The 24,200-nt window shown below is 37.0% G+C and overlaps 1 protein-coding gene across 2 annotated transcripts in view; it reads right to left on the reverse strand.

The window, feature by feature from the left end:
- Positions 1–10,374: 10,374 nt before the first annotated feature.
- The window catches only part of LOC306998170 (potassium/sodium hyperpolarization-activated cyclic nucleotide-gated channel 2), a gene marked incomplete at its 5' end in the record, with an annotated part of 66,431 nt that continues 52,605 nt past the window's right edge, over positions 10,375–24,200 (reverse strand). Inside the window, 5 exons of one of the 2 annotated variants that reach the window (XM_079612033.1) lie at positions 10,375–10,467; positions 15,906–16,864; positions 18,188–18,352; positions 22,335–22,575; positions 23,803–23,949. In XM_079612033.1, the coding sequence (XP_079468159.1) occupies positions 15,939–16,864; positions 18,188–18,352; positions 22,335–22,575; positions 23,803–23,949 (1,479 nt within the window). In that variant the 3' untranslated portion in view covers positions 10,375–10,467; positions 15,906–15,938. Of the gene's footprint in view, positions 10,468–13,175; positions 16,865–18,187; positions 18,353–22,334; positions 22,576–23,802; positions 23,950–24,200 lie in introns of those variants that run through there. The other variant, XM_079612032.1, reaches the window with a different exon arrangement.

Genomic DNA, 24,200 nt, shown 5'->3' on the forward strand with positions numbered 1-24,200 from the left:
ATAGGCAACTACGCCTTAAGCGCAAGACAACTACGCTCATTTCGTATCATTGTCGCGCCCGCGCGCTGCGCGCCTCACAAGTGTTCAGTCGACGGACAGCGAGTGGGTCTGTGTACAGGGAAATTACGATGCCGCAGATGTGCTGTTCCTGGCTGTGGACAAACAACATCTTTGAATACGCTGCCGAAAGATCCAGTCGTCAGGGAAAAATGGATGCACTTTATTTTTTGCGGACGTCTCAGTCACGGCAGTGTTAGTTTAAGCGTTTGTTCTATACATTTGAAGGATGACTGTTTTGAGAACAAATCCCAAAATGATGCTGGCTTTGCCAGAAAACTGTTGCTCAAAGATAAGTCCGTGCCGACTATTCTGGGCTCAACAACGACGACGCAAACTGTAAGTAATGTATTTAAAACTTTAAACTACTTTTTAAATACGCTGAATCCGCAAATGTTCTGGCTGGGGGCGTTAATAATTGATGCATAGGCACTGACGTTAGCCAATCATAACAGTGGGCGTTAACACTGAACTCTTAAAGGGGAAACACCCCCAAAACAGACTGTTTGAATCAGAGGATGAGAAACAGGGTGGGAAAAGGTCATAAATCACTACATTTTAAAAGTTTTTTGTAAAAAAAACTATAGTAATACTATAATTGCACCTAAGGGAACATAATAATAAAATAAAAAAAACCATGTCATGACCCCTTTAAAAACATTATTACAAGCTTACCGTTTTGAATCGAGCAGAGAGTTTTGAACACTGGCTGGTTATATACTTGCTCAAAAATTTATTTTGGATAATTTTTAACCCCAAAAAGTTACGGACTGCAGCTTTAACATACTAAAATAGTCATTAGTATACAGTATACTGTGCAGTATGTAGTACACTAGTGTTCTTTGTTGTAAGACAGTGCAGTTCCTCAACACCGCTGATGATTAAATTCCCCTTGTCACGTCCTTTTTGTCTTCTGCCCGTCCTCTCTACTTCTTCCATTATTTCAGGGCTAAGTGATGAAATGCTAATTTTGACATTCAGAATTGGGCTGGACTCGGCCGAGTGATGAATGAGACGGAGACAGCCAGAGCAGAACACGTGTGAATCTCTCTGCCTGGGTTCTAGAAAATCTTTTCATTATTTATCAATAAGATTATGCAAGGGGTTAAAAAAAAAAAAAAAAAAAAAAAGACAAAACAAAAGTTAGGAAGGAAATGTTAGCTAATTTATGGAAATAGGCCAACAGAATACGATGAAAACGAGAGAGAGAGAGAGAGAGAGAGAGAGAGAGAGAGAGAGAGAGAGAGAGAGAGAGAGAGAGAGAGGGAGAGGGAGAGAGAGATTCCGTAAACCTCAACTAATAAATTAGCCCTTGTTTATCAGCGTGATAAACCTCAAAATCTCTAATTCATCATGCTGTCCAAGATGTAAATATTGGCCTAGTTTTCCCAGATACATGAATCTGTATGAGTAACATGGCCCAGAGCGTCACACACGGTTTAACAGGACCACTAATAGAGCTGTCCTGCATATGTGTGTATCGGTGTGATTGTGTGTGGGTGTCCACACTGAGGATGAGTCCTTGGCCTGACCTCGGCATTGACACACACTCCGCCGTGAGGCTCTGAGACACAGACACCTCATCACTGATGCAGCGCAGCCAGCGTCTACAGAGAGAGAGAGACTCTGTACCAAATCCCACAAGCTGCCTACGTCAGCAGCCTTCTGAGACATCACACCCAGCAAGCAGCTTTGCATTTAAAGACGTCTAATAGCCGTCCAAACACAGCCGTCTAGTCTAAAACAAGGCAAAATTTGGGCTGTCAGTGAAAATGTACTAGACGTGTAAACCATAGCCCAAGAATAGACCAGTCATCAATTACATCAAGAAAATAAATGAGTGAAGAAATTGAACTAAACGCATTGTAATCACTGTTGACTTTGTTTACATGATGGAATATCATCTCGCAAGTTGTTTCGGCAAAAACGACATGTAACCAAATTCAAGGTTATTTTGGCTATCGTAGCCGGACTGGATCACAAAACAGTCACATGACGCACGGGTATATTTGTGGCAATAGCCAACAATACATTGTATGTGTCAAAATTATACATTTTTCTTTTATGCCAAAAATCATTAGGATATTAAGTAAAGATCATGTTCCATCAATATATTTAGTAAATTTCCTACCGTAAATATATAAAACATGTATTTTTGTGAGTGAATGCAGCACAATCGTGAACATAAATGCACAACTTTAAAGGAGATTTTCTCAATGTTTCCATTTTTTTGCTCCCTCAGATTCCAGATTTTCAATAGTTGTATCTCAGCCAAATATTGTCCTATCCTGACAAACCATACATCAATTGAAAGCTTATTTATTCAGCTTTAGGATTAAGTATACATCTCAATTTCCAAAATATTTACTCATGTGACTGGTTTTGTGGTCCAGGGTCACATATTGGGTCTATAGTTCACCTAGGTGGTGAAATGACGACCATTGCTTGCTGGGTCGGTGCACTCCTCACACACAGGCTGTGAGGGAATCTTAGTTACCTCGTTTCGGGAAACAAATGAGGTTTTCTCCATGACAAAAAGCACCCAAGATGGCAGACGAGGCCAGATCAATGTTGATTATAAATGTAGGGGAAGATGCCCCCCTTAACAACAATGTGGATTCTCTTTTCCATTGTAACATATTTAGATATAAGTTTAGCATGTGCAGGATAATGATGCATCAGCCAATGTGTTAGTATAGGAAATAAATAGAAACATTTGCTAATTTAGTTTTTATAGCAGAAAATGTAAAATATTAAAAGGGTAAGATAACCAATGTAGTAATTATTATTATTATCAACTAAATTGTCAAAATACAATATATAGTATTTTATATTAATGACACTTATATATATATATACTATATATATACCCAGCAACATAGTGTCAGCCCAGATCCGGCCCACATCTGGTACGCATATATATATATATATATAGATAAATACTTAACATTTTATTTTGTCAGTTTATTGATAATAATTGGATAACTGATGACAGACAAAGCAGAATCCCAATAAAAGAGATTTATCTGAAAGGTAAAATTATTCTATGACTTATATATGATCAGGCATATGAATATTGACATATTTAATTGGCCATATTTTAATTGAAGATCAACATAATAGCAACACTTTGAATGCAAATTGAATGATTTCACTCAACTAACCTATAGGTTTTAATGAAATTAAAGATGTCTGAAATGTAATTCATGGAAATACTGAACAATAACCCCATTATTACAATAAGTATTCAATTGAAAAAATTATAATATCACCACTAATAACATGGTACGTGGGGCCTTCTGTGCCATTTCTGGTGGCCCATCTTACCCCAAGGGTCTCATATTATCTTTTAACTTTAAAAATAAAACTATAGATTTTACTCCACAAATCTCTCGTTAACACACACGCACACACACACACACACACACACACACACACACACACACACACACAAATTGATCTTCAACATAATACAATGCCATAGATCACTAGACACAAAATTAGATCAATAATCCTCAAAACTGTTTCGGCCGACTAAATCCCACAATACTGATATTCAGATGAAATGACAAAATTAAAATAGCGTAGCCATTCATCAAAAGTGCTGAGATGAGATGTGAAAAAAAATTAATGTGAGTATCAAAAGTATCAATAAAAATAGTTTAACATGTATATATAGTATATCCCAAATCAAGAGGATCAAGGGTGTTTAAATGTAGGTCAATATCTCAAATATCAGATCTTCTTTATAAGAACGAGACCCAAATTAGATGCAAAAAAAAAAAATCCAGTTGTGCTTTCACCGGTTAACACAATCAACGATATAAAACACATTGGTTGATGGTGTAAATGCACCACATTATACAGTAGTTTGACTTGGGGAAGAAAACATGACAGGACTCAAACGAAACAAATGTCATTTTGTATGCCAATGTAATCTTTTATTGCACAACAAGTCAATATTTGTAAGGAACGCTTCAACAACATCGTCACTGATGTATCAGATTACTGTAAAAGGGTTATATTCATTAGCAGGAGACTTTACGTATTGCAGTCATAGACATCAGCTGGCAGAATCCCTGTGGACATCAGTCTTCATATCACATGTCCTTCTCTGAGTCGCCAATGAAATAACACAAGCAATCCTGCGCATCTCGCTATCTCCCTAAAGTATTTCTTTGGGTTTAATATTCGGTGCCTAATTCGAAAAAATTAAACCCTAAAACATAAATTGTTGTAGTTTTAACCATTGAAATACACAAATGTTCTTTTAAATCTTAGTATGCACACATACAACTCCAAGAAGACGTCATCTGGAAAGAAAATGTTTGCAGTTTTTTTTATAATGATTTAATTCAAGTTGATCCATTATTATAAGCATAGTAAAAAAAAATTGCATTTGAATATTTATACAATTGAAAATAATATTTAATTGAGCTGTGCTGTCTGTATTTAGCATCTATTTGAAATTTATTTTGGACTGGAAAAAACATTTTTGCTATATAGGATAATACATAAAATTTATTTTATTTCCCTTTTAGTACAGTGTTCATATATTTTGGCATTTGAATGCATATTAATGATTAAACAATTGAAAAATATATTTAATTAAGCAGTGCTGTCTCCAACATATACAGTAGTCAACATGTGAGGTGGATCAAAAAAGAACGGGTTGTGTTCAAAATTCATGTATAACTTTTATGAAAGGTTTTGATCCACTTCAAATGTTGACTACTGTATTTAGCATCTATTTGAAATCTATTTTGGAAGGAAGGAAACATATTTTTGTGTGGGGTATTAAAAATGACTGTATTTACATGATCAGATACAAACAGCTGTTTTCACGAGAGGTCGGATTTGGCACGACACCACCACAGGTCATAAACCACAAGCAGATTATGATGTTGGGCTTCTGTAGGAGGACTCGTGAGCTTGTTGAGCTGGATCTATGGGGAGTTATCAGAACACGGTCCTCTGAGCGACGCGAGCCGCGATTGGCGTTGGAGTCGTTATGGTTTAATACTGAGAGGGATGGGTCTGCCGCAGGAACGGTTCTGGCACACACACACACACACACACAGTGACGGAGAGGGTGCCAGGGACTCATCATGCTGCCAACTGGACCAGAACCGCTCGAGCCCATGCACCTCGTGTGACCTTCAATCGGGACGGCTGACTAATATCTGCACAATGGAGTGAGTGAGAGTGCATACAGAGGGACTCACACACACACACACACACACACACACACACACACACACACACACACACACACACGTGCAGACACACACACACACACACACGCACAGACACGCACACACGCACGCACGCACACACACACACACGCACGCACAGACAAACGCACTCACTCACGCACACACACGCACTCACTCACTCACACACACTGCACTGACGCACACACACACGTACAGTGCAAACAGTGATTAAAGCTCAGAGAACACACATTCTCACTCAAAAATACTGCACATTAGCAGCAGGAGTACAGCAGCAAAGCCAGACTCGTCCCTTACAACACAGTATCATGGTTTTACCGAATATACCATGCAAAAAGTGAAACTAATACCACGCTATTCGATTGCACAATTAATAATTAACCAAATTACAGTCCGCATTGCAGTATGGTAAAAAAGTTATTTAAATAAATAAATATGATTGAAATAAATATTATCAATTTGAAGCATCCTTTATTTAATATTAGTGAATCACAATATGGTAAAAGGCTGTGACTCACACGCACATACAAGTGTGTTCAAATCTTGTTTGTGTTTATATAATAAATGTGTACATTGTATATATATATATAGGCCTATATATATATATACTGTATATATAAAAAATTATGGTGATTTGAACGGTAAAGGACTGTAAAAATGCTATAGTGAAAAACTGTTAATTGGTAGAAAGTTTCCTTACTATATACGGTAAATAACTGTGATAGATCTAATGGTACATTTAATGTAATTTTACTGTAAAATACCGTTAAATTTACAGTTTTTGAAAGTAAAAAATTACAACTAATTGTATAATTTACAGTGAAAAAACGTAAATTGACATTCCCACAATACCCTGCGTGTCACTTCACATTTGATGTATTTTTGTTGAAATAACTGTTTCTTCATAGTTTTTTTCTAATCAGTTATGCACATTAGGGTTTTATGTAATGTTGTTAAATTAATGTTTATTGCATTTTTAAAATGTCATGTGTGTGTTACCATGATGGTGTTTAATGTTTGTGTGAATGACACTGTGCCGCTTCTATATATTAATATTAACTCTCTTGTGAAGAGCTATGATTGATCATGTGATTCTCATCTCTGCTGTGATTGGTGGTTATCAGTGTATTACAATGGTTCAAAACAGATATTAATACTTCAATAGGCCGGTAAATTAACATCTTATAAGATAATGAAATATGGTCTATTACTGTAAATTTTAAGTTAAGTCTGTAAAACCTTAAATGTTGCTACTGTATTTTATACGGTAAATTTCTGGCAACCACAGCTGCAAGTATTTTACCGTAAATTAACTGATTTTTTTTTTTTTTTACAGTGATATACATACACACATATTATATAAACACAAACTTTATAATATAAAGTAAAATACTTGCAGCTGTGGTTGCCAGAAATTTACCGTATAAAATACAGTAGCAACATTTAAGGTTTTATGTTAGATGCAATTGATAAATTGTACAGCCCTAATATATATCACTCTAAAAAATGCTGGGTTGTTTCAACCCAATTTTGGGTCAAATATGGACAAACCCAAACGTTAAAAAATGTAACCCAACGGCTGGGTTTGTCCATATTTGACCCAAAATTGGGTTGAAACAACCCAGCATTTTTTAGAGTGACAGCCTTTTACCATCTTGTGATTCGCACGTATACACACACAAACACACATATATATATATATACAGCTATTGCAGGCGAAATGAATAACAGCAGAGGACACGGCAGCATTATCCACATCAGAGCTTTCGCTGGGTTTGGGTCAGCAGAAATAGACACAAATCCGGATCCATTTAGTCCACACCAGCCTAATCTGACGTTTCATTGAACCACGTTTAATTGGATGGCTTGCATGGGAAACGACAGCGGACAGAAAGAGAGACGCGCGGCACTAAAGACAGATTGAGAACGCTTTGAGAAGTCATGATACTACGGATGCACCATCACAGTCTGTGTGTTCTTGTTAAAACACTTTTTGATGCTACGTTACCACTTAGACACAGTTGGAAGCTTCCGCATTAATATATATATATATATATATAAACCGTCATCTGGCTTTACATATAAAACCTCGTCTCTGAACAGAGCTGCTTTCTCCACATGACACAAAAAAAAGCAGTGTGTGTGCAAGACTTTGCTGCTGTTCTCACATCTGACAGCACTTTCATACGAGCAGTTTAGACCTTTCAAATACTCTACTTGTCACTTTTAATCAAACATAATGTATAATATGAAATGGACTCTATTTACTTTAATACACAATCCTGGTCTTATTTAGTGCAAGTTACTCCAAGTCAAAACTGTCTTAAATCTTGCATTAAAATGGCTTTTGATTAATGTTAACTAATAGACAAATACATGTAGTTTTAGGCAACTGGTGCAGGTACAACTTATAATCTTGACAATGGTAATATTACAGGTGACACTCGAAAAATTTGAATATGGTGCAAAAGTTCATTTATTTCAGTAATTCAACTTAAAAGGTGAAACTAATATATTATATAGACTCATTACATGCAAAGTGAGATATTTCAAGCCTTTATTTGTTATAATTTTGATTATAATGACTTACAGCTTATGAAAACCCCAAATTCAAAATGAGAATATTGTGAAAAGGTTTTCATAAGCTGTAAACCATAATCATCAAAATTATAACAAATAAAGGCTTGAAATATCTCACTTTGCATGTAATGAGTCTATATAATATATTAGTTTGACCTTTTAAGGTGAATTACTGAAATAAATGAACTTTTGCACCATATTAATTTTTCGAGTTTCACCTGTGTGGAAAGTTACAGCAATAGATCTGAAAGTAAAAAGCATCACCATTAATAAACTGTGTGGAGATGCTCTGGAAGTTGAACTTTACCTTCAGTCTTTATGTTCTGGTTTTCAAGAGAGTTCATAATAATCCACTCCAAACTCACTTTTTTTTATGTCTATGGACTGAACTTTTCACCATCCCAAGCAATTCCCAAAATCATATGTCGCATTATGGAAGTAAAATCCATTGCAGATGCAATTTCATGTTTACCTCAAACTGAAAAATTGATAAATTAGTAACCCAACTCTGCAATATGAGTTTCTTACTCAGTATTTTTCTCCTGTTTTCCTGTACAAATATCTAAACATTCTTAAATCAAAATACAATTACTTAAGTAACAAAATGTATGTGTTTACTGAAAAATGTATAAAAATTAAGTGCGTCTTTGCTTAAAACAAAATATATTCCAGTGCCATAAGAAAAATAATCGTTTCCTTGTATCTTGTTTTAAGAATTTTAGACATTTTTAATAGAAAACAATAACAAAAAAATACTATGCAAGTCTTTTTTTTTTTTTTTTTGCAGCGAAGGATTGCATAAGTTTTATATTCTGTCAATTGTGATATTAAACTGTAACATCTTATTGCATTTGCGGTTTATATGTGCAATTGTGCTCGGAATCACTACTAAGACGACGTCTCTTTTGTGTGCTAAACAGTGTCGTCATCGATGACTCTGCTGTGATGTCTATGATCTGCAACAGCAAAACCTCTGATCACAGGACGTCTCATCAGAGCTGTGCTAAAGTAAAGTCCAAAACATGGTTCTCACTCAGTGTCCCGTACACAGACATGCAGCGCAGGGTTCCAGACAAACAGAAATGTGCAAGTCGTGTTTCCCCACACGAGGAGGTTATGCTGGGTTATTCCGTTCACTAACACTAATTAGCAGCTACTGTACATATATTGCAAGGTTAAAAGGATGAATTCACCCAAAAATAAAAATGCTGTTTATTTAGTCTCCCTTATGGCATTTCAAATCTGTGTATACTGATGTTTTTTTTCTTCCATGGAGCACAAAAGGAGAGATTTTGGAGAATCTTCACTCAGCTTATTCATACAGCGGCAGTTCACAGATCGATCTCTGTCAAGCTTTTAAGAAAAGGACAAAAAAAATGGGTTGAATAACAGCATAAATTAAAATATGCATGACTTTAGAAGACATGTAATCATTTAATGCACAACATTATTTTTGTGTTCACTGCAAAAAATGCTTTTCTTACTTAGTATTTTTGTCTTGTTTCCAGTCTGAATATCTAAAAAATTCTTATATCAAGAAGCATTTAAAAAAATAAGTAAAATGATATTTCTGAAAAATAAAAATGAAGTGAGTTTTTGCTTAAAACAAGCAAAATTATCTGCCAATGGGGTTAGAAAAATATTTTCCATTTGAATTAAAAAAAAAATCCTTAACCCATTGGCAGATAATTTAGCTTGTTTTAAGCAAAAACTCACTTCATTTTTTTTTTTTTTTTTTTCAGAAAACAAGATATAATGTAATTTTAGTTCTCTAAATGCTTCTTGATATAAGAATGTTTAGATATTTGGACTGGAAACAAGACAAAAACACAGTAAGAAAAGCATTTACAGTGTTGTTCTCCAGTACAAATATCTACACATTCTTAAATCAAGATCATTTTACTTTAGTATTTATTTTTTTATTTAAAAATTATAGTTCATGCTTAAACCGAGAAAGAATATCTGTCCGTGGGGTAAGAATTAAGTTTGTTTTTCTTACCAGATTGACAGATATTCTTTTTTGTTTCAAACATAAACTCGTTTTAAATGTAATTTTAAAGAGCTTCTCAAACAAATTGCATTAAGAATGTGCAGATATTCGCACTGGAAAACAAGACAAAATACTGAGTAAGAACATCTCTTTTTTTTGCAGTATATATATATTTTTTTTTTCGTTTTTTTAGAGTTTGATAAACTTTCTCATGATGAACTTTGTACAGAAAAGAACTGCGTGAAGATGCTTTAAAACCAAATAATTTTTGGGTGAACATTCCCTTTATAAAAAAAGAAAAGACACAAACTTTGCATTTTGTCTTTCATAGAGCCACATACGACTAAAAATAGACTATTTGGAAACTAGATATACTAGGCACTAGGTATTTACAGTACATTGTGCATTGGGGCACATTGTCAAAACTTAAAAGAAACAGACAGACAGAAAAAAAAACAAAAAAAAAACACTTCTCATAACAGAAACATAAAGTACCCTGATTTACATTTGATGCCGGGAAATATGGAGGAATGTTCAGTCAATCTGTCCGCCTGTCCTTCAAGCGCTTGCAGGGAAGATTGCCTCACATCTGCCAGCCTTTCCGTGCTGGAAAAGCAGAATAAAACTGTCACATTTTCCACACAGACGACTTAACAGCAGTGGCAGACGAGGCCTGCGGTGAGCGTGAACGGGTACTATACGAGTCTGCGCTATAGAGCGACGCTAAAACACTCACATTTGGCTGCGATCTCCATTCAAACAATCAGACAGCAGCTTAATTAGGGCTAAAACCATTACATATGCAAATGTGTGTCCATATGTAAATAAAACGGTCCAGTTATTCACATACATTCACTGCCATACCAATCGTTTTCGACCAACAGTTGTGGATGTTGCATTTGAGACTATAGAGAAAACACAGTTTGTGTCCTTGGGCGGAAGAACATAAAGGCCTAGCAGAACTGAAAGGTTTTATTCGAGCACTAAATGTGCCTTTACTGAGAAACCAAATCAGAGAGATTGCATTGCAAAGCTGTGATAAAGTTTCATTGAGCCTTCTGGTCGACGGACTGTCACTTTCCTGGCTTCCTTTCTCAGATTAATATCATCATCAGACTCTTGTGTTACAGGAGATGTGTGTGGAGGTTCGGTTAGCTGGCTGGGGCTATTGGGGCTTTTAGGGCTGATGCCTTTACACACCGTGTCTACACCAGAAGCGAGCGCCGCACCGCGCCACTAAATCTCAAAACCAAACATTATGATCAACAGCGGAAGCGAATGCCTTCAGTTGACGGACGCCCTTTATCTATCTCTGGCATGCTGCACATTTACAAATTATTTTCCTCTCTGTCTGAAATAATGTTTTGAAAGGAAATTTAACTCTTTCACCGCCATTGTCGGAATTTTCCGGCAATCCGCATTTTCACTGTTATACAGTAGGGGGCGCTATTACGCATCTTCTGAAAGAGCACAGAATCTCCTGATCAAAACACAGGTGAAGAAGAAGCAGAAACAAGCGATAGGAGCATTGCTTAAGGCTGATTTATACTTCTGCGTTGGGTGTACGTCGTAGTGCACGTCGTAGGCTACGCACGTAGGCGACGCCGAGCATTTATACTTCTGTGTTTATGTCTGCGTTGCTCTGCAGTTACATCGCCGAAACGCTAGTTGGCGGAGGCGGGTTTTAATGTTCCACTGTGTATAGATTCCTCGTGGCTGTTTTGATTTGGCTACCTCAAGCAATGGCGACTGAAAGAGAGCGGATCATGTTGGAGCTGGAGCTTATCGAGTTGGAAAAACAGTACATTTTAGTGAAATTTCTGAATTTACAGAACTTCTGAATTTAAAAATGACGGGCGGTGCAGAAGAACACGCCGGAAACGCGTAGGAGGAAACGCAATGCTACCAAGCCGACCAATCACAGATCTTGCGGTCCGCGTCGTCGCGACGCGTAGTTACATTTTTGAGGAGGTGCGCGTCAGGGTACGGCGTAGGGTACGGCGTATGGTACGCGTCTATGCATATGCTAAGCCGTACCTACTGCGCGCACCCGACGCAGAAGTATAAATTGGCCTTTATGCACATGAAAAATAATCAAATTTTAAACGACATATAAATCATAACGTTAGCGGATGAAATGCGACCCAGGACGAGCTATAGGACTGTGAAGCTTTAAGGGCGTTGATGGACTCGATCTACTCCAGCTATGTGTTTATCGTCCTCTGAATCCCATCTGTCCGAAGTCTTTGACAAAAACGCAATTTTGTTAAAAATTTTGCTTTTTTTGTGTTGATAAAAAAGAATGCATGATGCTAGAATAACATGTTTTTTTTATAAATATATTGCACGTTCAGATATTCATACAACAAAATATTCTGGGGGCCATGAAGATTTGTGAAGATGATCAAAAAAATATGGCAACTTAAAAAAAAAAATGCTGGCAGGGAAAGAGTTAATTTCCTGTTCCTCACACAGTACAGCTTCTGCAACACCGAGGCCACTGGTTTAATTCCCAGTGAATGCATGAACTGAACAAATGTATACCTTAAAAGCAATTTAAACCTCTTTGGAAGAAAAAACCATCTGCCAAATGCATAAAAATCCATATGTATTGATTTTTTTGACAAATACATCAAAGCCAGTTTGTGATTATGCTTCTGTTATCTGGTCATCTAATGTATTAATGCATTTCCAGTGTAGACACGGTGTTGTGCTGCATTTACACTGCAAAGCCTAATGCACAGATCCAACATGTTTACATTCACATGAATATGTACCCTCATCACGGTCCAAACCCATAAGACTTCCATTCATAGAACACAAATGAAGATTTATGTCCCTCCATTGAAAGTCTGTTCACCCTTCAAAATATGTGATACGTGGATCAAAGCCAAAATGAAATCTATTCTGTCTCTTCAGAAGACTTGGATTAAATCGCTCAATTCATATGGATTTCTTTTACGGTCTCTTTATGAACCTTTTGAATGGAGGGACAGAAATCTCTCTTCGTTCGTGTTCTGGAGATGAAGGGATCTCTCACGGGTTTGGAACGACATGACGGTCGGTGAGTAATTATTAATCCTAAAATGTATTCCTTAGCTAAGCACCAAGTGATGATTTCAGACCATTGGATACAAGTGTTTAGATTTCAACCAGAACCATATATAATAGATCCAGAATCACGTTTTAAAGAGACCCAAATCAGATGTAAAAATACAATCTGTTCTGTTTGTGTTCTTACACAAACATGTTTGCAACATGATCTGATCTGTGCATATCATTGAGACAAAATCAGAATTGGTTAGCAGTGTAAATGCAGGCTTGCAAAAGACGGCCATCGATAGTATTAAATGCACTGTTGTTTCAGGGAATCTTGTTGATAACTTTTGTTTGTTTGCTTGTTTTGTTTTATTAGATTAAGCTGCCTGTTTTAATCCCAAAAAGTCATTCAGTGCATCCCGGGAATGTGGCGATACCTGTCCTATAGAGGGCGATACTGGGACACAGTGTGCTTTGTGTTACGATAATCCACATTTGGACCACCGTCAGAGAAACAAGACTTAGAAAAATAAAAGCATTCTAGACGTATCAGATTAAAGTATTTAGGACGTGATCGCTACAAACAATCAGCAAATACACACAATTTCCATTTTGCATGAATTATTACTGATCTATTTACATGGCAGTTGTTAATATTCAGGTCACATCATTAATGCCACTCGGCATACATTCAAAACCCATTATGCACCAATCTCCTTTTTGTTTTTCTAAAATCTTTTTTTTTTCTTTTTTCTAGGTCACTGCCCCGGTTTGCACATAAAATAATGTACAGCGTCATATTTACAATTTCAAAGTTCAAGTGAGAAGAATCTGCAGCAGTTGACAATGAAACGAACACAAACGAACTACATTCTTGTAAAGAGACAAGTTCGTAAATCAACCCAATAGTTTACATCTGTTCGCAAGCAATCAACAAATCCACAATTCAGCCAGCGCTCGCTCACAGGCCTGCAAACTGAGCCCACGCACAAACTGTGTATTACGTTTACAGGCCATTAATATGCAGCATGTTTTAGATACTCAGGAATTTGTGCAAATCAGAATCTATTTTTGCGACAATGGGAGAACACGCAATGTTATAAAAATGCCACTGTTCAACTGTAAAATATAGAATAAATGAATAGATATAGAAGATATTATATTTTACAATACTATTACATTATAGAGATAATATTCTGTTTTTTTTATTATTATTATTTTATATTATTAAATATGACAATTTTTTTAAGGTCTACGCCGGAACAACCAACCTTTCTGACCTTAACTGACTTTCAAAATTGTGACTTTTTTTATTTTATTGTGACTGTTGTCCTTTCCCAGCAATAAAAAAATAAAGAACCATAAAACATTACAAAACCCGTTTTCATCACTGAAACAAACAACTGTGACTAAACTTTAGAAAACAAAGACATATTTTATAACATATTGCGAAAGCTGCACGACCTTATCCAGTGCCTTAAAAGATGAGGTTTCAAACATTCTCTGAATAACGCAGATTAAATTGCTCACGCCGCGATACGAAAGCTTTCATATAAAAGGCAGGGCGAGGATATTGCAGAATTATATTGCATGTACAGATCAACATGGATCACAGAAAAACAGCATGATTATTTTGGTTTGCCTGCTAATTTAAACGAGTTCTGCAAAAAGACCCATTGCATTCAAGTCTCAACTGTCAGTGCAACCCCGATGCAGTGAAGTATTGCCTTTATCGACACGCCTGACGAAACGCGTTACACTCCCGTTCGATAAAACACAATAATAAGCATATGTGCACAAATACACACGCACGCACGCACAGACCATGTATATGGCTTCTAAACTCGGAATCAAGGCAGTTAAATAGAGGATGTTTTAAGTTTGACTTGTTTTTCTCAGTTGACACAGACACAACCAAAACTTGTGTTCAAGCTCAACTTTGGTTTTCGAGTAAATACAATTTGTGTGTTTTCTATTATAACTTGTTTTTTTTTTATCTTCCCTTTTTTCCCCTTCTTATTTACATTAAGATATATAAGATCGACCAGCGGTCCATAATACTTTTTTTTTTCATTGATATTTTACAACAAAGTGAAAGACAGTTAATTAGATTGCTACAAGTAGAGCTTATACAGAAAGAAGGAAAACACGTTCACAAAGCGTCAGATTTCATCATTGTCATCTCTTGCAAAGTCCCTGATTTTCTAGTCGCCCCGATTGCATTGAATGAACTCTACGGAAAACACCATGTGACACACGACAGGATTTCTCCCTTTCACTCGGGACGATAGAGACACATATATTAAGAGGCATCAGAAGCTGTACAGGGGCGGCACTAGCTACACTAGCGGGTGGAGTCGAGGCATCCGATCTGTAGAGGACATGTTCAATCTATTAGCGGTAAAGGTGCGGTCACATTAGTGATATTTCATGGGCAAAATAAAGCACGGCTCACACAGAGCTCACTTCCAAACCAAGAAGCTTTCCGTTGGCCAGTGTGGTAAATTCAAGTGGCCGACTTGAAAATGAGTCAAATCTGCTTGGAAAGTCAAATGATGGAGTTAATTTCTTCATGTATATGCTCCCTCCCACCAGCTAAGGCCATGCCTCATTGTTCCTTCACTCTCTCCAAAACCTTCACCCTCTCTGTTCCTCTCCGGTGGAGTTAGCTGCCAACCCGAACTGCTCTTCTGCAATCACTTATCCACTTAACCCTCAAACCAATGCACTTCTCTTCTCCAGCTTGCTTCCTAATCTAGCTGTCAATTAAACCTGGCATTGCATATTATGAACATTGGTGAATTGCTTTTGTTTCTCTTTTGTAAGTCGCTTTGGATAAAAGCATCTGCTAGATGCATAAGTATAAACTTCGCCCCTTGAAATCTCCCAGAGCAATGGTAAATGTGACCGCACCTTAAGTCTGTCCGATCGCCCTCCCTTTGGTTCCTATGAAAAGCCATCCTACGAGCGCGGCACTCGAGCAAAAAGAACGAACTTTGACTCACAAAAAAGTATTGCAAAGAGTCTCAGAGTCCTCGTCAGAGGTTGGACGAGAGCCGGGATCTGGCTGTGAAGTCCGTCTCGGGAAGGCTGACTATGGAATCTTTCTTGCGTATAGCCGAGTCCGGTCCCGTTACGGGGGGAGTGCCTGTAGGAGGCGCTGTGGACGGGTAATTCCCAGCCACGGCTGCGGACGCCTGGTGTGGCAGTGCCATTCTCTGATGCAATGCGCTCCGGACACCGGAAGGCCCCGCGACGGCGGGATGAGGTGGGCCGATCGATGTCGAGGACACGCGGGTCGATGGTGGCGGGCTGGGCACGACGGGTGGAGCGCCATCTTGTGGCAGGGAGGGTTGTGAAGCAGACAGTGCTCTATCATCCTGGGTCAAGCTGCCTGTTTGGTGCAACGGTTGGGATCCTTTGGGCCGTGTGGGACTGGGAGCATGCTGTTGGATTAGGGACAATTGAGATCCGGAGCGCGCACCCATCGGGCCACCCCCGTACTGGAAAGTTCGCCCGCCTGCCGCTGCTAGCGGACTCTGCACCGGCGGACTGGCCATAGCGACGGCGGCGAATGCGCCAAGTGGCGGGAGAGACTGTTGAGGAGAAGCCGAAACCGGGCTTGCAAGGCTTTGCACAACCTGGAACCGTCGGACCATCCTGGGCGACTGCAAGGTGCTCGGACCCACCATAGGGCCACCGAACTGCGGACAGAAGCTCATCGCCACAGCTTGCTGAAGACTAGCGATGGCAGAGCTGCCCTGTGAGTGGCCAGGCGGAGCAAACATCCCTGGCGGGATGGAGGGCGTCATGGACATGGCACGCGGGCGCTGCTGATCGATCAGCTTCACCATCTCTCGGTCGTACTTCACGATCTCCTGAATCATCTCGTTCTCATGGTTGTTTAGGATGCCGGAGTTTAAGTCGTGCTGCACTTTGTTCATTAGGATGGAATTCTTTTTTCCTGTAACGAGAGATTGTTTAAATGTCTTAATCATTTGTTAACAAACAAGTATTCATTACTTCAATGAGCTCATTGTTTCTGCCTGAAATTATTCAATTATTTAAATTAATAAATTTTTAGCTAACTGTGATTTTGTATGTGTACATTTCTGAAATTCATAACTTAGACAGTTTCCTCTGATAACATATCACTCTAAATTGTAATGTGGACTTTTCTGTAAAGCTGCTTCGAAACAATGTGTATTGTGAAAAGCGCTATACAAATAAATGTGAATTAAATATTATTGTATTGTATTACTGTTCAGCTACATGTAAATGTTTTAATAGTATTTAATTTTTTCGTTTTGAAGTAAATTTCAATATGTTAGTACTACTGTAGAAATGTAGCAAATTGCTGTCTTATTCAGTTTTATATTATGCTAGGTTTTGAATGCAAGTTTTACGGTTCTGAAAAAAGTAGGTAAACATGCACACTGGCCAAACATAGAGATACATTGACTGTGTTTCCGTCCAAGTGAGACATTAATTCGTGTGATTTGAAAGATGTGGTCACTGATTGCATTTTGTGCAAAAGCAATGATAAATGATTCACAGTTTAGGCCACAACGACTGATGTTGTGATCTAGGTATTGAGAAATGTGTCCTAGCGATTGTAAAAAAAAACTGCAATGAAATTAAGTGTCCTTAAAGAGAGCACACTTTCATGACTATATTTCATAACACACTTCTAAAAAGTGCACTATGTAACAATGTCAAAGTAAAAGTTTATGTATTTTAAATGTACTAAACTGCAACTTCATCATTACAAATGTCCAATTAAAAAATGACAGAAATACATGACATACAGTACAAGTTTCATTAGACATGATGTTAAATCATATTTTAGTATACTTGGCAGTGTTCAGCAGTACACTTGACACATATTTAAAAGAAAATAGACATGAAAATAGATATGTACTTAAGTCATATTACATGGGTTAGTTCAACTAATTCAACTCATAATATATTTTGATTTAATTGTAAACAACATGCAATTAAGTGTCAGAAAACATATTCAACTCACTCTTAAGTATATTCTTTAAAAGTTCTGCTTTTAAACATCTACATTAGAAGTCAAAGAGACAAGTGCATTACTGTTAACAGGTTTTCAGTCCTTTTTTTACAAGCCCACAATTATCGAGAAGTCAATATTAAGTCCTAATCGACACAGATGTTGCCCATAAAGCTTAAGCTGTATTTAACCCTGAATAATCCTTTAAGCCGTTAAAATGTTCACATTATTGTTCTTTGGGAAACTTCAGAAGGTGATTCTGGTTTCGCTTACCTAAGCGGTCCAGTCGGTCGATGGCCACGGTCTCAAAGGCCCTCCTCATCATGGGATACTCCTCCAATACCTCATTAAAATTGTCCACAGAGAGAGAATACAGGCGACAGTAGGTCTCCGCTCGCACGCTTGCCGTACGACGACCCCGCGTCAGCAGACAGATCTCTGGCAGAGAGGAAAACGGTCAAACTCACACACATTGAAGATTTAAGGACAGGACATGAGTACCAGAATCATTTAAAGACATCTTGATAGTGGCGTTCATCAGGGGAAAGTGACTCTGAGACCTTTTCTAGATGTGGCAAGTGTTTTTAAATTGCTGGAAAACTGAAGAGTCCTTCATTGAACAGGGAATGAATTTAAATATATGCCGGCAGAAAGTAATTCAACTTTATCAGACTTCATTCAAAAGTATGTGATTTGAAAGTGATGCTTATTATAAAGTGCTGAATATATTCTTGCTTTATTAAGCTCTCATGTCTTAAAAATTAAATGTGTAATTATTTCAGTGCAAAAAAATCCAATTTTAAAGGGAAATTCGGTCATAATTTACTCAACCCTTAGGTCACTGCAAACCTGTTTGACTTTCTTCTGTAGACACAAAAGAAGATATTTTGAAGAACTATTATGGTCCAAACAACACTTGACTCCAATGACTTTCATTGTAAAAAAAAAAAGTCCTACTGATGTAGATATACGTCAGACATCTAAGCCCCCATCATCATATTTTTATTGTTTCATGGTGAATGTTCAAGGATGTTTTGTGTCTATATTTAGAATATATAGACACACATATAGACACACACACACACACACACACACACACACACACACACACACACACACACACACACGTTCTCTGGGATTAAATTTAGCTCATGCGATATTGGAACACAACTACCGTAGTTCCTTACGATGGGAGAGAAATAACCCATAAGTCTCAGAAGATAATAAACATCATTCATCGTAGATGCTGTGTGTCATTCTGCGTATTAAATCCTGACCCATCCATCAGGGACCTCTGTGTGTTCGGTCCATTTCCCTGTCTGCTTTCCTAATCAATCCAGAAAATCCAATACACAACCTTGGAAACCTTGGTTCACTTTAGAGAACTTTGTCATTCCAGCAGCGTTTATCCGGAGCCGGGGTCATTCATCAAACCAAAAGGCAGTAAATTAAAGCTACAATCACAGGTACATAAAGGTGAACACACACACACACGTGCAGACGCAAACACTCCTGTGGACACAAAACCTCATTTGCATCTAATTTGTTCCTTCATTTGATTATACACCTTTAAAATCCAACATCACATTCACAAAATCTACTATATCCCATAAAGAAAAATATCCTACAACAATGAGATTAAATGGAGAGGAAATGGAGACTTTGATATGCAAAGACATTTCTGAAAAATATATATTTTTTTATATAGTGTGCAATCAAAAGTCAGATCTCAATATGAGCTCAAATGATTCTCATTAAATTTGTCCAAGAGCAAATGATCTGAGCTGCTACTCGTATCATATCCATTATATAGCTCTATAATTTCTATAATACAAAACAGATATTTCATATACATATAATTTACATAAAATAAGTCAATCAAATAAGTGTGAATCACAAGAAAACTGTCAAGAAAGTTCTGGGTTATTAAACAACTTAATTATATATAATTTTGTTAAATAAAAAAAATAATGAATGTATGCTCAACATTAATACATTAGCGTGTATATAGCGTGAATATACACTGTGTGTGTGTGTGTGTGTGTGTGTGTGTGTGTGTGTACTCTCCATGTTGTGTAAATTTATAATTAATATATTTTGAGGGAAATGTGCTTGTTCAAAAAACAATGTCAAAAAACAATAATCTTGTATATTTTATTCAAAATATAATATAATTATTTGTATTTGATCATGAAGTGAAATTTCACGTTAATTGTCTCGTTTGTGTTTTTGTTTTTTTCCTACTAGATGAATTTCAGGAGAAACATCAACAAGTCTGATCCTTAAATGAAACGGAAATGAGATCTCTGAGTTATGAAAAGAGCAATGCCGTTTTCCTCAGGGTAAAACTGAGACTGATCCTTCTACACAATGCCCACAGGATCAGACGGCGTCGCTCTTCTCTTTCTTTATCTCAGCCAACACAAGACATCGGTTTGTCTTTGACCTTTCCAAGGTCACGCGCCGAGAGCCTCTTCCAAACCCTCGTGTCCTCTGCAGCTGAAAAACGACTGACTCATGCGGATTTAAGGCTGCAGAAGGATCGTGTTACACTCCTCAGCAGAGCACACACACACACACACACACACACACACACACACACGTCTGGGTTCACCAGGGTCTCTCCACCAGCTCAGAACCATGACAATTCAACTGACTTCTGCTGCAGTTCTGCTTTACAGAGGATTCAGAGACTTAAAGAGGACTTTCTCACATGTTCAGCTTTCTTTAGTGTGTAATGCTGCTGTTAAGCATTTAAAAGCTCTGCAAAGATACAGAGTCCCTCCAGCGGCAGTTCTTCTCTATATCAGTGTCAGTGTTTCTGAACTCCTGAAACGCCTCCATTGTAGTCTTGAGTTTCTTCCGGGAACGAACATGTCTCAATATTCCTAATTTAAATAATTAATACACAGAATAAAGGGGCGGGGCCTGCTAGAGTTAGCTATAGTGTGTTGAAACTCAATGTTATATTAAGGGGCGGGGTCATATTAAGGAAGCGATTGACCAATCACAACACACTGCTCCAGCCGACCAATCAGAGCACAGTGTGCTTTTCAGAAGGAGGGGCTTCATAGAGACAGGAACTAAACAGAGCGTTACTGACAGACTGGGAAGAGAGGAGCCGCAACAATGGAGAATATGTAAAAAATAATGTGTTTTTTGAACATTCAAGCATGAAAACCTGTTCTATGTAGAGCTCAAAAACAAAATCAAGATTTTTAGGGCACAATATTGCCTCTTTAACAAGAAAGTACAGTGTCCTAAACAAGAAGCAATGCAGCATTTCAACAATACTGTTACATAATCTGTGATTGGTTTTAAAAATTTGTACTATTTGCCACACAAATAGACAAGCTTAGTTTGTTAGTTAGAACGTGCTCCTAAGGCCCGTTCACACTAAAGGTCAGCGAAATTACGGGAAAAAAGGTCATTGTCCATTGTCAATAGTGTAGTGATGTATGAAGCACAGCTCACACACAATTCACTTTCTAACCAAGCAGCTTTTTGTTGGTCAACGCTGTGAATCTATGTGATCAACTTGAACCCACAGAGAAATCTGTGTGGAGAAATGATTCGCCTTCACGAAAAAATTCCTGATCGCAAGACTCCTATAGAAAAATATTGCACCTTAAGAATGATTTCTATATTACTATAATCAGAGATTTAAAAAAATCACAACAACTCCAAGAGAATAGCAGAGTCCACACCACAACTCTGACAAAATCAACACAGAGAAAATATATAATTGTAATCACTTTCACAGCGATTTCCCCCCCCCAGCAATGATAAAAAACATCAACAGCAATCAAAATCCATCTTAAAATCCCGACTTTAAAGCACATAAATGCACATACACGCCTCATGGGTTGGTTTAAAGAACATATCCGGAACAGTATCAACACTGTGGTGCTTTCAAAACATTGTTTTGTTTATTTGAGCAGATTTAGGGGCGGGGCTTCCTGTCTGTCTGACCAATAGCAGGTGGGGATGTGTTGGGAAAAATTCTAAATTATAATTTGCAATTCCATTTGGTAGTGCAGAAATTACACACGTCAACATCAAATATATATAAAAAAAAATATTTTAGATTTTGAGAACCGGTTGCAGATGGAAGATTGTAAGATTGTTACTAGAAAAACTGTCTAGAGAATAACACGTGCTTGAATTACAGTGACATCTCTGACATCTAAATATCAATGTCAGGCCAGAGCAGAATTTTTTGATTGCCTTTAAAGTTCAATTAATTTAACATCAATATAATTACGATATGTAAAGTACTAAAATGGAAGAGGTCAGACCACATCTGGCTTAAATTATTTAAAATGTTATGAGGTTCAATAAGGATTTGAGCAGTTTAATTAAGTGAAGTGATGGTTTAATTCCCATCTAATTTACGAGGTTAATACGAGAGGGATTGTACCTCCGAAGTAGGAGCCGTCAGAAAGTTTCAGCCCCACAGTTCCTTTGGTAATCACGGTCACGACGCCGTGTTGAATGAAGTACATCTTCTTGCCGATGGTTCCCTCACGGATGATGTAATCGACCGGTTGGAAGACCTCGAAACGCAGCTTGGTCAGCATGGCTGTCACAAAGTTGGGCTCGGCGTTGGCGAACAGGGGCATGGAGGCCACCAGCTTACGGCAGTTGAAGTTCACGATTTCCTGACAGCAGATGGAAAGACCGCAGGGTGAGAGAAATACAGAAACGCATATATTTGACATAATATTTAAATATTTTTATATTTTACGTAAAACATAGGGGGAATAGCCAAGTATTTGTTGTACTGAATTTAGTTTATCCAAAAATAGGAAAATACAATTCAAAGTTATTATATTTACATTCTTTTAGTTTTTAAGTATACATAAAAAAATAATTAAAAAAAAAATATATATACGCTCATTTAAATATATATATATATATATATACACATATATATACACACTTATTTAAATATATATAATATATATATATATATACGCTTATTTAAATATATATATACACTTATTTAAATATATATAATATATATCAAGTATACTGAAAAATTATTATCTAATAATTTAAAAATAATATATTATTAATAATAATAATAATAATATGCCATGAGAAAATTTAAATATAGTATATTATTGCCTGGTATTTGTTTTACTGAATTTAATTTACACTAATATCAGAAAAGAATTAAAGTTATTTTTCCATTTTTTTATTTTTCAGTATACTTAAAATATCAATTAATTAAATATCAATTGAGAATTAATACAGAATTGAGAATATGTAAGGTAATGTGTTTACACGCAAAAAATCCTGTATATATATATTTTTTTTAATAATAATAATAATATGCCTTGTATTTGTTTTGCTGAATTTAATTTACACTAATATCAGAAAAAGATTAAAGTTATTATATATTTTAAAAATTATAATTTTATTAATTATATTGGAAATATTAAATTTAACATTTCACAAAATTATTAGAGATATGGTAATAATAATTGGTAAGGTAATGTGCTTGTCAAATAATGGCAAAACCAATTTTGAAAATTTGATTCAATATATATATATATTCTTTTCTTTTTTGATGACATTTTACATTTCTTGGTGCGATTCAGCCATAAAGGATCATATCTTAAACATCAATACACAAACAGCACAATGTTAGTTACGCTCTCTTAAACAGCATTACAGTGAACGCTGGAAGCCATTCACAGAGGAGATTTAGCGGTTTACTGTGACATAAATTAGTTTGGAAGCTGTTCCCGGTACAGCGTGGTTTTATTGTTTCGGAAAGCTCTGAGACAACTGCAGGGCCTTCTGGGAGTTTTTTTTTCCACAGATGTTTACAGACATTGACAGACCTTTGCAAACACACAGATAACCAAACACAAGCTCACCTCTCGCAGCGGCTCGTTCAGTTCCTCTAGGATGCTTTCTTCGTCAAACATCTTGCCCTGGTAACGGTGCTCGTAGTAATCGTGGATTTTCTGCCGGAAATCTGACGGAAGTTTGTGGAAGGACATGTACTGCTCCACTTGTTTGTACTGTAGAGAGAAAGAAAGACATGAATGACCCAGGGGTTGATTTTTATTAAAACCAAAAGATGCATCAATACTGTTCTCTATAGTAATGCACTGATGTGTAGCGTCATGTCAGCAATCTTTGAACTTGAACCAAACAAAAAGTGCGACTGCCAATTGTGAGACGGGCATTTCAAAGGCAAGGCACAAGTTCACAGGACTTCAACACAAGCAAACTGAGTTAACATCTAAAGACTCGTCATCGTGTGGAGTAC

Source organism: Phoxinus phoxinus (genome assembly GCF_949152265.1).
Source record: "Phoxinus phoxinus genome assembly, chromosome: 5".
NCBI lineage: Eukaryota > Metazoa > Chordata > Actinopteri > Cypriniformes > Leuciscidae > Phoxinus > Phoxinus phoxinus.